This window comes from Oncorhynchus nerka, linkage group LG24 (assembly GCF_034236695.1).
Source record: "Oncorhynchus nerka isolate Pitt River linkage group LG24, Oner_Uvic_2.0, whole genome shotgun sequence".
NCBI lineage: Eukaryota > Metazoa > Chordata > Actinopteri > Salmoniformes > Salmonidae > Oncorhynchus > Oncorhynchus nerka.
The window spans coordinates 66,809,320-66,825,032 of NC_088419.1; the positions used below are offsets into that span (position 1 = coordinate 66,809,320).

The 15,713-nt window shown below is 39.1% G+C and overlaps 1 protein-coding gene across 1 annotated transcript in view; it reads left to right on the forward strand.

The window, feature by feature from the left end:
* Positions 1 to 891: 891 nt before the first annotated feature.
* The window catches only part of si:ch211-51h4.2 (uncharacterized), a 93,600-nt gene continuing 78,778 nt past the window's right edge, over positions 892 to 15,713 (forward strand). Inside the window, exons 1-6 of the mRNA XM_029632799.2 lie at positions 892 to 1,037; positions 2,356 to 2,397; positions 3,263 to 3,336; positions 3,978 to 4,046; positions 4,120 to 4,225; positions 12,793 to 12,928. Coding sequence (XP_029488659.2) covers positions 899 to 1,037; positions 2,356 to 2,397; positions 3,263 to 3,336; positions 3,978 to 4,046; positions 4,120 to 4,225; positions 12,793 to 12,928 — 566 coding nt within the window. The 5' untranslated portion in view covers positions 892 to 898. The remainder of the gene's footprint in view (positions 1,038 to 2,355; positions 2,398 to 3,262; positions 3,337 to 3,977; positions 4,047 to 4,119; positions 4,226 to 12,792; positions 12,929 to 15,713) is intronic.

A 15,713-nucleotide genomic window follows, 5' to 3' on the forward strand; every position in this document is an offset into this window, starting at 1 on the left:
TCTTGTTGTTCTTTTACAGTATTTTATATGTTAAAGAGTTTTAAAGACAGGGGAAATAACAGCCAAAAATGACTGCCATCATCAAGGGTGTTATAGGAAAATGGCAGTTTGAGGAAGTGCTTAGTTGTATTATTATGTAGGCTGTAAGTCTGTTTATCCAATGAAGGAATACATGGAATGGTTGACATCTACATGGAAATAGTTTAGTTTCAGTTTTAGTGTTATGCATTATTAACTGAATTCATTCATCACTGTTGTGAAAATTTTTTGTTAACACTATACAATTCCTCAATTATTGGGAATGAATGGTTTGGTATTGGTAAAAGTCCAACGCGTCTATTGATAACTCCCTTGGTATGATATTACACGTTTTTTAGTATGTTGTAAATATTCTATATGAAATATGCTAGAATTGACTCCCCTAGTCTAATAAAAGAGAGGTTTAAAAGTAACCTTCATGATCCGTTATCTTTCTGCTCATGTATTTGATGAAAACGGAATTAACCAATTGAGGTTTTTATGACAATTTGCAGCATAATTCAATGAAAGATCTCCAGAGACGACCGAAATGGTCTCAAACTTCCCCAAAGCATAGTTTCACTGTGTTAACCGAATATTAGCTTATCCGGTATGGCGTCGCTGTCCATGGTATTGGAAACTATGTAGCCTACCCAATTGATGTTATAATTTTAGGATTTTCACCCAGTGTATACACCACTAGACCGCCTTGGTAAATGTAATGTCGTATTCCTTATCAACATGTCTCAATTATACCAAAAAAAGGTGTCCTATTTACATAGGGATGCTCTTGGTAGCAAACATCCCCCGCGCACGCGCTTTACCACTGCTCTGATCCCAGGTGCAGTGGATTTAGTACGGCTAGGAGGACGACGACGAAATGATGGCGACCGCCGCAGAAGAAATATTTCAAAGCCCATATCCCATTTCTGAGCGCCATGTCACGACTATGTCCATCAAAATTACGCGGAAAAACCAGGATAAACCCTGGAAATTGAGATTAATTTACCTGCAGTGCTGTGAGTATCAGAAAAAAAGCAGCATTTGAATGGATGTTGAAAACCGCGACAGGATGTTTTTCCGTGATAATTTCACCCCACGCCGACAGACAATTAAATAGCATGAATGCACCTGGTCCATTTCACTAATTCAAACGTCACTTTGTACGCTCAGTCAAATAGGTTGTGGTAAATGTAGGAAAGCACTCGCTAAAAACATACTGCTGGTCTGTGAAATCAGCATGCCACTGCACAACCCTACTGGATGCTGATGCGCACTAGAGCTTGTTCCTGGCCATTTCAGTACGTTTTCGTGGCTCCTCATCATGCATAGGCTAGCCTAGACAGACCATAACAAAAGCGATTCATAAAGCTCATAGGTTTTTTATTTTTACAGTCACTGTAGCTAAAACCTTAGAGATTAATATTAAACACATATGAAACACAATTTTACACACTGACTGAGATTAGATCATTCCAATGCAGCTAATGTCATTGTCATTAAACCTCCATTATGGTGGGTTTGGAAATGCAGCTCTTATTGTATTCAAGCTTGTCTTTCAGGGAGTGTCATTTTTAAGTCGCACTTACAACAGCTGAAAGTAAAAGGACATAAAAAGACTGATAACACATAATTTGTAATTATAAACGACCATATGTGTGAATCCAAATAGTAGATGTGAGAATATTAAGCAGGATGTGATGATGATGATGATGATGATGATGATGATGAAAAAGTAATAACAGTTTGATGAAAAGGATGTCAGGCCAAGAACGACCCAAAATAATTTACACAAGTGTTGAATGGAATTTTTTCTAACATGAAAATGTATGTTGTATATCCATCCGATTGTAGGTTTTATTTATTTATTGCAACAATAAGTTCTGCAAGCATTTCTGTAACTCGTCTGTTATGAGTTTCTAACCTGAGGTTTGCACATGCCCATCTGGGGATTGAATAGCCCAGGGCAGGATGCACCAGCAGGTGCTGCTAGATGTAATGAATATACCTTTATTTTCTGGGATCTGAAATATTTATGAACAACCTTGTGCACCATGTCAATAGATAGTCTATAACTGCTTGTTTATTTACAAGACACTAGGGTAGACAATTTGTAGTTTTGCCCCTTGCCTTATTGGACATGATAGTTTGTCATGTTGGGTCAATCCCACCTATTGTTAAAGTAAATATGAAAGGAGTTTGGACAAATACTCTAAATACGAATGAAACATTCATGTAAATCATGTATTGATGCCAATGGCAGGTTTGCATGAAGAGTTATGAACATATCTCAAGTTAGGATTCGGTGTGTAACTTCTCTGTCTCACATTTTTCTAGATTTTATGTCAATTGCAACGATACTGGGAACTGGAATCTTAGGTGAGTTGTACTCAGGGTGGAACGTCTGCCTCAGTAATTGTTGCCACGGATGTTCAAGGCAGACCGCGGTACTGCAGGTATTGTTAGCAGAAAACAGGATCCCAATTATAGTGAATGGAAAAATGTCAAATTTCGTGATCAATCTTCGTGTAAATAAAAATAAAAATAGAGAATAATGGTACCAATAATTGCTTTTAAAACACCAGATGTATGTCGAACTAATTATTTGAAAATCACACACAGAAGAAGGTAGGATAATTAATGTGAGCCTGCAGTACCCTGGGTGGCCTTCAATTTGAGTTACTCATTGAGAGGGGGCACAACTGAGCTAGCCTGCAACGTCACTTCCGGGAGTAGCTCAAACTATGCATGTTATGTCTCTTAACTGACTTCATTTGGCTTCAATGTGCTATTGAGTTCTCACATAGGAATGAATGATGATCGAAGGCTTTGTCCATCCATATATACAGTCATTGGTTGTCCCAGAGTCATATTCTATTTATGAACAGAACGTATTGTCTTTTGCGAAATTATTCATACAGCGGTTTATGACCTGTAGGGTATCAAATATATAAAATCATATTCAAATCAAATTTTATCACAGGAGGTTGGTGGCACCTTAATTATGGAGGTATCAGTGGAATGGTATCGAATACATCCAACAGATGGTTTCCATGTGTTTGATACCATTCCATTAACTCTGTTCCAGCCATTATTATGAGCCATCCTCCCCTCAGCAGCCTCCGCTGAATTTGATATATCTAAAAAAAAAAAAAGATGATTTCAGTGATAAATTATAGACTGTTCATGATTACTTTTGTAACTATGTACTTTTATAACTGAAATTATGTACATTATATTGCAGGACTTCCTGTCACAATAGCACACGCAGGACTCGTGCCTTTCCTGGTCTCCTTTATAATTGGTTTCTTTGTGCAGGTGAGTTTGATGTGGTTTAACTGGAACATAATGGCCATGTAAGTACTGTGTAAGCTTAGCACCATTGTACTATATGAGTGCTGCCGAGTGGTGCAGTGGTCTAAGGGACTGCATCTCAGTGCAAAAGGCATCACTACAGTCCCTGGTTCAAATCCAGGCTGCATCACATCCGGCTGTGATTGGGAGTCCCATAGTGCGGCGCACAATTGGCCCAGCATCGTCCGGGTTTGGCTAGGGTACGCCGTCATTGTAAATAAGAATTTGTTCTTAACTGACTGTCCTACCGTACCGTGTGACCTACAATAAAAAAAAAATGTGGGTCACATGGTAGGACAGTTATTTTATTCTGATTACAAACGTTCATTCAATTGGATGCTCAATTTCAGGATGTGTTCATATGTTGTGATATATTGTTGTGCTGATGTTGTGTCATGATATTTATTTTGTACATCGCTCAAGTAGGTATAAAACCTATTCTCAGGTCAGATAGAACGCTATCAGCCGAGACCATTTGTTGGCCTAGCAGTGGATGTTATTGTGGGTTTTAAGGGCATTGGGAGAGTGGATAATGGTTTATTTGTTGTGAGGAGGATGCACTTTCCTAGAATTCACAAGTAGTTCCCTTCATTTTTTCTTGTCAGGCTCTCCTCATATACCTCTTTGTTGACCTGCTCCAGCGATGCCAAGTTGTCCAGATTGAGTCATTGAAGGTAAAGTCTATATCAAACACTGTTTTATTGTCATTTTTGAAAACTAAAGGATATTAAACCCTTGTTTTTTCAGACTACAGAGACAGAGCGAATTCTAATGCAAGACGTTGGATTGGAGGAGCCTGTTCTCACTAATACAGAGGAGGAGGAAGAGGAGGTGGAGGATGGGGAAGAAGCAGGTAAACCATTGCAAATGGTCACCCAAACAGTGCAGATAGAGTGCCTTCAGAAAGTATTCACACCTCTTGACTTTTTCCACATTTTGTTGTTTTACAGCCTGAATTTAAAATTGATTCAATTGAGATGTTGTGTCAATGGCCTACACATAATACCTCATACTGTCAAAGTGGAAAATTAAGGCTAAAATGTCTTTAGTCATTAAATATTCAACCCATTTGTTATGGCAAGCCTGAATAAGTTCATGAGTACAAATAAAATGCATGGCCAGACCTGAAAATATTTGTCTAGCAATGATCAACAACCCACTTGACAGAGCTTGAAGAATTGTACAAAATACAAATGTGCAAATATTGTACAGTCCAGGTATGTGAAGCTCTTAGAGACTTACCCAGAAAGATTTGCAGCTGTAATCACTGCCAACGTTGAATACTTATGTAATCAATATATATTAGTGTTTTTATCTTCATATACAGTACCAGTCAAAAGTTTATAAACACCACTCATTCCAGGGCTTTTCTTTATTTTTTACAGTTTTCAACATTGTAGAATAATAGTGTAGACATCAAGTGTTATATATATTTTATATTTGAGATTCATCAAAGTAGTCACCCTTTGCCTTGATGACAGCTTTGCACATTCTTGGCTACTATCAACCAGCTTCACCTGGAATGCTTTTCCAACAGTCTAGAAGGAGTTCCCAAATATGCTGAGCACTCGTTGGCTGCATTTCCTTCACTCTGCAGTCCAACTCATACCAAACCATCTCAATTAGGGTAATGTCGGGTGATTGTGGAGGCCAGGTCATCTGATGCAGCACTCCATCACTCTCCTTCTTGGTCAAATAGCCCTTACACAGCCTGGAGGTGTGTTGGGTCATTGTCCTGTTGAAAAACAAATGATAGTCCCACTAAGAGCAAACCAGATGGGATGGCGTATCGCTGCAGAATGCTGTGGTAGCCATGCTGGTTATGTGTGCCTTGAATTCTAAGTAAATCACTGACCGTGTCACCAGCAAAGCACCATCACACTTCCTCCTCCATGCATCACCGTGGGAACCACACATGCGTCGGTCATCCGTTCACCTACTCTGTGTCTCACAAAGACACGGCAGTTGGAATCTCAAATTTGGACTCATCAGAACAAAAGGATAGATTTCCACCGGTCTAATGTCCATTGCTCGTGTTTCTTTGCCCAAGCAAGTCTCTTCTTCTCATTGGTGTCCTTTAGTAGTGGTTTCTTTGCAGCAATTCGACCGTGGCCTGATTCGCGCAGTCTCCTCTGAACAGTTGATGTTGAGATGTGTCTGTTACTTGAACTCCTTGAAGCAATTATTTGAACTTATGCTCTGCAGCAGAGGTAACTCTGGGTCTTCCTTTCCTCTGGCGGTCCTCATGAGAGCCAGTTTCATCATAGCGCTTGATGGTTTTTGCGACTGCACTTGACTGACCTTCATGTCTTAAAGTAATGATGGACTGTCGTTTCTCTTTGCTCATTTGAGCTGTTCTTGACATAAAATGGACTTGGTCTTTTACCAAATAGGGCTATCTTCTGTATACCCCCCTACCTTGTCACGAAACAACTGATGACTCAAACACATTAAGAAGGAAAGAAATTCCACAAATGAACTTTTAACAAGGCACACCTGTTACTTGAAATGCATTCCAAGTGACTGCCTTATGAAGCTGGTTGAGAGAATGCCAAGAGTGTGCAAAGCTGTCATCAAGGCAATGGGTGGCTACTTCGAAGAATCTCAAATGTAAAATATATTTGGATTTGTTTAACACTTTTTTGGTTACTATATTATTCCATATGTGTTATGTCATCGTTTTGATGTCTTCACTGTTATTCTACAATGTAGAAAATAGTAAAAATCAAGAAAAAACATTGAATGAGTAGGTGTATCCTAACCTTTGACTGGTACTGTATGTATATATCATTTATAAGTCCAAAAATGGATGTAGCAACTACAGATTGCCCCTTTAAGTCTATCAAAAGTGTGCGGGTTTGAACAGGTATTCATGAGGCCTATGGATAAAAAATATTTATCAGCATGAATTAGATTGAGCAATGAATGCCCAACTTTTGCTTCAGCTGTTGTATGAGCACATTTTTCACTGGCTGTCCACTGGTTTCACAAACATTGATTGATAGGTAGCTTAAACTTCTTGAATTCAACCAATTTTGGGTTCAAATACACATTTAGATTTGTGAACAGCCATCCACAACAACCACAATCCGTAAGGTGAAAATAGCTATATGAGAGAGCAGCAGTGTGATTCACATCAATGCTCTATGTGGATATCAATAATTACTGATATCATCTCGTCGTAGACTACACCACTGCTGTCATCCTTACCTCCAAGCGTTTATTCAAGTTGCATAATCTTTGGATGCTGGCAGCAGTCACTCCAATGGAAGACATAGCTTGGACTGTTGCCTACAAAAGCCTATTCCTGATCTTTTCCCGCGATCCATTAAACCCATTTGGAGTGTCATCATAGTGGTCTCTGACTTGTGTTTAGACTCGCTCAGGTGGAACAAACTTAAACTTGCACCTTTTTTCAATGCTGATTTTAATGTCATAGGGAAAACAGAGAAGTGTCAAAGATATGTTTTTGAAAACCTCCTTTCTGAATTTAAAAGTAATATTTTTCCTGGTAACATAATGGATTACAGTTACTGTTTCTTTGTAATCCTTTGCTACCCAACCCTGCCCACTTTGTAACATCACAAAAGGTTGAAAAAGTAAAGGGGTCTGAATACTTTATGAAGGCACTGATGTAACATGTTTGACCATTTTGTTGTGCTCAGTCTGAACATCCAGGAACCATCCACAGTTAGATAAAGGAGTTGATTTGTCCACATGTAGTGCTGCATTGCATTCTGCTTTGTCAGTCATGGGCTTATCTCCAGGGGTTTCCGGACCTCACCATCACATAATGCTTGTTAATTGTGCCCAGCTGTTGGAAATTGGTGCGGATCCAGATTGTTTGATACTCTCCTTTGAGATTGCATTTCTGCTGTGAGGCCCAAATAACATTAGTGAAAATGACATTTTCATAAACAGTATTCTGCAAGTGGAGGAATATCTTGACCTGCGTCATCATTAACCTACCTAGTAGGATAGCAGTTTTCTCTGATCCCAGATGTTAGCTGAGATTCTCCCTTTAACAATCAGTCTAATAGTGTTAAATGTAACTGGTTCCCTAATTAATAGAGAATATATTTGTTTGTGTGCTTTTTTGTCATTAGTTAGTGAGGAGATAGTGTGTACCACATGAAATGCCTGGGTCCCTGAAACAGATGGTGGCTGTATTGTTTTTGGTGTGAAATGCAGCAAGGAACATCAGCAGAGGGGATTAAGACGCAGGCAGGAATCCAACAGCATCAGCGCTAACTAATCAGGGTAGGCCGGGGCCCCATGGAGGCAAACATTAAGTATTTTGGACAAGAGATGGAGGGAATAGTCAGCTAATGAAGATGAATGGAGGGATGGAAAGTGGCTGCCCTGTCAGAAAAAAGTGTGTGGAACTTGAGGCTTGTTTATGAAAGCTTTTCAGAATCTCTGCTGCTTTCCAGGGTGAGGGAGGTGGCCTTATCTGTCCACATATCCACTGATGCACCTCTTTTTCATAGTAATGGCGCCTGTATCTGTAATGATCTAAACTCAAAGGCCAGGTCGCAATTGTAAATGAGAACTTGTTCTCAACTTGCCTACCTGGTTAAATAAAGGTGAAATAAATAAATAAAAAGGAGTCAAGTACTAATATTGTAGATCACTCCTCTCAAGGGATTTTATGATGGGTCTCTAAATGTGTTTGTCAATCAAACTATTTTATGATCTTGGCAATGTCAATTATCTTGGTCAAAATCAATTATATTTTACACCCAATGAGGATAATCATTGCATTTTAGCTTCCTTTTTCTCTACCTTTTGTTATTTGAGCTTATTCATTGTGCTGGTAAGTGGAGCAATCTTTCTATCATATCACATGACCAAGGTGCCTTTCATGCTAGCCCTGCCATTATGGTCATAAAACGCTTGAAATTGATCACACATCCCTGTTAATATAGTTTTTAATAAAACTCTAATGCTAAATAATTGCTTTATTACTGTCACGTATGTGACCAGAGCAGTATTTCCTTTGGCTAGATGCTGCTTTAATTTATATGCCCGGTTGACAGTGTCATCTGATAGCTTTTGCAATGGCCTGATATTCCATGATTCAATTACGCGCTCATGGTCCTGGTATACAGGTTAGCTTGTTGGGATTTAATAAGAGAGCTATTAAAAAGATAGATTTCTCTGGGCAAAAAAATGTGCAGCTGCTATCTGTTACATATTGTCTGGTTTAGAATGGATTCCAATAAGCACAACACAGATATCCCATTCATCACGGGGACATTGCATGATAAACATCAAAACAAATGCAAAACTGAAAAGGTTCAAAAGCTAGCAATTATCTCATGTTATAGAGAAGTTATAACACATCTTATTCGGGCTATGTTAAAGAGAAGTTATAACACATCTTATTCGGGCCATGTTATAGAGAAGCTATAACACATCTTATACGGGCTATGTTATAGAGAAGTTATAACAAATCTTATACGGGCTATGTTATAGAGAAGGTATAACACATCTTATTCGGGTTATGTTAAAGAGAAGTTATAACACATCTTATTCGGGCTATGTTATAGAGAAGGTATAACACATCTTATACGGGCTATGTTATAGAGAAGTTATAACACATCTTATACGGGCTATGTTAAAGAGAAGTTATAACACATCTTATACGGGCTATGTTAAAGAGAAGTTATAACACATCTTATACGGGCTATGTTATAGAGAAGTTATAACACATCTTATACGGGCTATGTTAAAGAGAAGTTATAACACATCTTATACGGGCTATGTTAAAGAGAAGTTATAACACATCTTATACGGGCTATGTTATAGAGAAGGTATAACACATCTTATACGGGCTATGTTATAGAGAAGGTATAACACATCTTATACGGGCTATGTTAAAGAGAAGTTATAACACATCTTATACGGGCTATGTTATAGAGAAGGTATAACACATCTTATTCGGGCTATGTTAAAGAGAAGTTATAACACATCTTATACGGGCTATGTTATAGAGAAGGTATAACAGATCTCTGGATTTCATTGATAGAGAAGGGGGGATCAGTTATGTTATTGAGCTTCAAAATCATTACAAGTTTGTTGTTGTTTATTTCATCAGTGTACTTACTCAGTTTAGATGTTTGGCCTGGTGAATTATTTACAAAGTCTTTATTGTTGGTTAGATTATGCTCTTTTTTTTAGGGGGTAGATCAGCGCTTCAATATTGAAGATAGATTGTGACTTCCATAAATGTAATTGTCTGAATAATCTCCAATCCCCCATAAACATTTTTGTAAAAACAGTACCAGTCAAAAGTTTGGACAAACCTACTCATTCCAGCTTTTTTCTTGATATTTTTTTAAAACAATTTTCTACTTTGTAGAATAATAGTGAAGACATCAAAACTATGAAGTAGCACATATGGAATAATGTAGTAACCAAAAAACTGTTAAACAAAGTAGCCACCCTTTGCCTTGATGACAGCTTTGCACACTCTTTGCATTCTCTCAACCAGCTTCTGAGGTAGTCACATGGAATGCATTGTTAAAAGTTAATTTGTGGAATTTCTTTCCTTATTGCATTTAAGCCAATCAGTTGTGATGTGACAAGGTAGAGGTGGTATACAGAAAATAGCCCTATTTGGTAAAAGACCAAGTCCATTTTATGGCAAGAACAGCTCAAATAAGCAAAGAGAAACGACAGTCCATCATTACTTTAAGACATGAAGGTCAGTCAATGTGGAAAGTTTCAAGAACTATGAACGTTTCTTCAAGTGCAGTCGCAAAACCATCAAGCGTTATGATGAAACTATTCTATTTGAAGGTATGACCCAGGTTCAGACAGTGTTGAAGAAAAAAAGTTTGTTCTTTAAACAAGGGCAGGCAAACGATAGGTCAAGGGAGGCAGGGGTCAATAATCCAAAGAGGGTGTAAGGTACTGGAACAGCAGGTGGACTCAGGGTTAGGTCAGGCAGAGGTCGGTAATCCAGAGTAGTGGGGCAAAGGTACAGGACGACAGGCAGGTTCAGGGTCAGGGCAGGCAGAACGGTCAGAACCGGGAAACTGGAAACCAGGAGCAGGGAAAGAAAACGCTGGTAGGTTCTACGAACAAAACGAACTGGCAACAGGCAAACAGAAAACACAGGTAGTAATACACAGGGGATAATGGGGAAGATGGGCAACACCTGGAAGAGGGTGGAGACAATCACAAAGACAGGTGACACAGATCAGGGTGTGACAGAAACTGGCTCTCATGAGGACCGCCACAGGAAAGGAAGACCCAGAGTTACCTCTGCTGCAGAAGATAGGTTCATTAGAGTTACCAGCCTCATAAATCGGCAACTATTTGCACCTCAGATTGGAGCCCAAATAAATGCTTCACAGAGTTCAAGTAACAGACACATTTCAACATCAACTGTTCAGAGGAGACTGTGTGACTCAGGCCTTCATGGTCGAATTGCTGCAAAAATGAGTACCTCATCAAGACAAAGGGTGGCTACATTGAAGAATCTCAAATGTAAAATATATTTTGAATTGTTTAACACTTTTTTGGTTACTACATGATTCCATATGTGTTATTTCATAGTTTTGATGTCTTCACAATTATTCTACAATGTAGAAAATAGTTTTTTTTAAGAAAGAAAAAACCTGGAATGAGTAGGTGTGTCCAAACTTTTGACTGTTACTATAAATAACATTCTATTGGTTGCAAGAATTTTGTATAATCATATAAATTGAAAAAGTTTTGAATCCAGAAAATGTCTTCCCAACTATTTTGTAATCTACAGTGGGGCAAAAAAGTATTTAGTCAGCCACCAATTGTGAAAGTTCTCCCACTTAAAAAGATGAGAGAGGCCTGTAATTTTCATCATAGGTACACTTCAACTATGACAGACAAAATGAGAATAAAAATCCAGAAAATCACATTGTAGGATTTTTTATTAATTAATTTGCAAATTATGGTGGAAAATACGTATTCTTCGAAGTTCTTCGTATAGTCGGCCCCTAATATCATAACTGTCATTTAAAACACAGTTATACGACACTCTAGGTGTAAAATAAATCAATAGCTAATTCTGTATCCTGCTGTGTTTTGCCTTTGGAGTATACTGTAATATTACTTGAAGATTAGTCATTGAATTTTTGTCCAATAGGAGGAAGAACCTCTGACCACAATGGCTGTTATGTCTCGGCTTATGCAAACTCATTATCACCATACTGCATTCAGCACTCATTAAATGCTGTGTACAGATAAATATTATGTTTGTGTTCCTTTCACTCTTCCCTCAAAGCTGGGGAGAGTTGGGTGACAGGTGTGGGGGATCTTGCATCTCTTCATATTTATGACTTGGCTGTCCTGTTGGATAGCATATGGGTTCTTCTGCGAAATGACTGATATTGCCTTCTAGCTGCTGCAGTTTATTCCCCTCTCATTCTTACATTAGAGGTACAGTATTCTTATCGCAGTGCAAAATTGAATCTGATTCTACTGCCAAAGACTTATTATAGAGATTCCTGGCTGACTGACACAACTGATTTTGAGAGCTATTTGTAATTTTAATAGACGAGTCCCCAAACTTGTGTGCCATTAGGAATGACAATATGTTGTATTCCGTGGCCATTCATGTCTCATTCACCCAGATGTAGTAAAACCATATGTAGAGACTGCTTTGTGATGCGTGTGCTTGTTTTATCTGCATGCAGAAACAGATGCCTGAATCTGTTCAAGTGTTGTGTTGAGAGAAACGCACTTATTTCTAAAGAGCCACTTGGAGTGTCTGCGATATGAGTTTATTATATTGCACTATATTATTTTATCTCTTTCTCACACTTCCTCTCTCTGCCATTGTAGTCTTACTGTTAAGGCCCAAAGCATTATCATTATCAGCACGGTGGAGTCCTTGCCTTTCTAAACATTTTGAATGAGCGGGCATTATGTTCATATTCAGGGTTATAACTCTTCAATGTGCTTTGTCATATCTGCTATTCCGTTAGGCTGCTAGAAGGATTATCAGGCTATGACTTATTGTCAGTGATCTGATATACCTCCTCCTCCTCAACACCTCCTTTTTTGATCTGTCCGTATTCATCTCACTGCATTCTCGCTGCATTCTCTCTATCTCTCCCATTCATGTCTCTGCTGATTCATTATTTACCACATAAAAGTGGAGTGAGAAGGTACTCCCAGAATCAAAGTGTGTGTCTTCTATGGCGAGGCAATGGAGAGGGATGTGTTGCGGACCTCGGCGGCGCTGAAGGATGGCACCACTCATCCATTACGGGCTCAGCGGCTGACTGAGCCGCACCGTTCCCAACTGCATTTATCCCTCACGCTTATTCTCCAAAATGGACCTGTCACCAGGAATCGCTGTTTCTCCCAGAAATACAGCATTGTCTCCCAGGGAGGTTTGATTTCTGAAACCTGTCGTCTCTGTTTCAGACACAGGCCTCCTGCAGCAGGACGCGGCCAGACAGACTCTGGAGGAGAAGCTACAGCCTAATCTCCATGTGTTGGGGCTCCTCTTCCTCAGCAAGCCTATGAGCCATGCCTTCAACTTCATCCTACTCTTCCAGTTGTAAGTTACACTAATACAGACGACTACAGCTAGCTGCCATATTAAAGAAGTCTAATGACAGAATAACACAACAACTTGGACCATAGGGAAATAAATAAGGCCTAATCAGTGGAGGGAAATGAAATTTAAAAGTGTTCTACAAAGTTAGATTAAGATTAGATTCTAATGGATCACTCAACACATTTCAGATATCCATGAGGAGATTATAACATGCTCCAATTGTTTAGATTCTTCCTAAATAAACAAACAACATGTATGATACCAAAGCCCAGATACAGTGGTGTCAGGGGGCTTCAGTTATTCCCCTGTACCACATCAACCATGTCCCCTGGCATGTTACTACCCATCGTTTCAATTATCAACATTTGTCACCAGCTCTCTTAGTGTCAGCAGCCTCCCATCCATTATGCCCCATGTTTTACACCGTAAGAAATGTGTTGGCTCTGCAGAAAAGGCCAGCAACTGTCTTTGTGAGAGAGGGGATTTCTCAGAAATACAGACTCATGGCTGGATTCCCTCTACCTGGCCTTAACAGTGTTTATGTAGTACAAACTAGTGCCCATTCGTATTGTCAATTAGTCTGATAATTGGAAGCATTTAACCATTAATAGGAGTCTACTTGGTATTTTTATTCAATGAAAAACATTTCTGAAGTTCTGCATTAGAAGGCTTCTCATGTACAAATTGGCCTCAGCATGGTGTTCGTGTGAATCCTTAGCATTTTGTTCAAATATTGATACAGAATGTGTCTGCTACTGTACCTCCATAATTATTTCCTTGGAACATTCTTTATCATGGGTAGTGAATTGACCTTTTTCATATCTATGAATCCAAGCTACGCCTATGCCTTGTGGGCATATGTGCTGCATCTAATTTGGGCCATGCTTTTCAATGATGTCATTTAATCTCATGCCTTACTGCATTATTTAATGGTAAGACCCTGTGGGGACCAGCTAATGAATCACACCCTGGCAGGCAGGCTGACTTTGTGACAGAGTGGTAAAGTTGTAACTCTGCATACAATGCATTCGGAAAGTATTCAGACCCCTTCCCTTTTTTCCAAATTTTGTTATGTCACAGCCTTACTCTAAAATGTATAAAATATTTTTTCCCTCATCAATGTACATGTAACGGATGTGAAATGGCTAGCTAGTTAGCGGTGGTGCGCGCTAATAGCGTTTCAATCGGTGACGTCACTCGCTTTAAGACCTTGAAGTAGTGGTTCCCCTTGCTCTGCAAGGGCCGTGGCTCTTGTGGAGCGATGGGTAACGATGCTTCGTGGGTGTCAGTTGTTGATGTGTGCAGAGGGTTCCTGGTTCAAGCCCAGGTTGGGGCGAGGGCAGGGGCGGAAGCTATACTGTTACATACACACAATACCCCATAATGATGAAGCAAAAGCAGGTTTTTAGAAATGTTAGCAAATGTATTAAAAATAACAAACAGAAATACCTTAACCTCTCTAGGGTATGTGGGATGCTAGCGTCCCATCTGGCCAACATCCAGTGAGATTGCAGAGCTCCAAATTCAAATACAGAAATAATCATTATAAAATTTCAGAAAACAAAACATATTTTGCTGTTTAAAGATGAACTTCTTGTGAATCCAACCACGGTGTCAGATTTTTAAAATGCTTTACGGTGAAAGCATACCTTACGATTATTTGAGAACATAGCCCAGTTGACAAATGATTACAAACAGTAACCAGCCAAGCAGAAGCGTTACAAAACTCAGAAATAGAGATAAAATTAATCCCTTACCTTTGATGATCTTCATATGGTGGCACTCAGAAGACATTCATTTACTCAATAAATGTTCATTTTGTTTCGATAAAGTTTTCTTCAGTAATCCACAGGCTCAAACGCAGTCAAAACAGGCAGACAAAAAAAATCCAAATTGTATCCGTAAAGTTCATAGAAACATGTCAAACGATGTTTATATTCAATCCTCAGGTTGTTTTTACCCTAAATGATCAATAATATTTCAACCGGACAATAACGTCGTCAACATAAAAGGTAAACAAGAAATGCACTCTCTCGGGATTGCGCATGAAAAAGCTCTGTGACACGTCAGGGTCCACTCATTCAGACTGGTCTTACTCCCTAATTTATAAGAATACAAGCCTGAAACCATTTCTAAAGACTGTTGACATCTACTGGAAGGCATAGGAACTGCAAATGGAGTCCTAAGTCAATGGCTACTGTAATGGCATTGAATAGAAAAATAAAATAAAAAATGTTTTAAAAAACTTCCTGAATGGATTTTTCTCAGGTTTTCGCCTGCCAAATCAGATCTGTTATACTCACAGACACTATTTTAACAGTTTTGGAATCTTTAAAGTGTTTTCTATCCAAATCTACCAGTTATATGCATATCATATCTTCTGGGCCCGAGTAGCAGGCCGTAATTTGGGCATGCTTTTCATTCAAAATTCCGATTGCTGCCCCCTACCCTAGAGAAGTTAAAGTAGTGATGGACTGTCATTTCTCTTTGCTTATTGGAGCATTTTGTTGTTTTGTATAGTTTGTTTAAGTGTTCTTTGTTTTCATTAAAGAAGAATGTATTCAAATCACGCTACGCTTTGGTCTCCTCGTTATAATGAACGTGACAGAATAACCCACCAAACAAGGACCAAGCAGCGTGAAAAGAAGGAGCAGCGTATGATGGAGCAGACAGCATGGGCATGGGACGAAATACTGGACGGTAAAGGATCCTGGACGTGGGAGGAGATACTGGCAGGAGAGGATCGCCTACCATGGAGGCAGGTGGCGATGGAATGGCGACGATA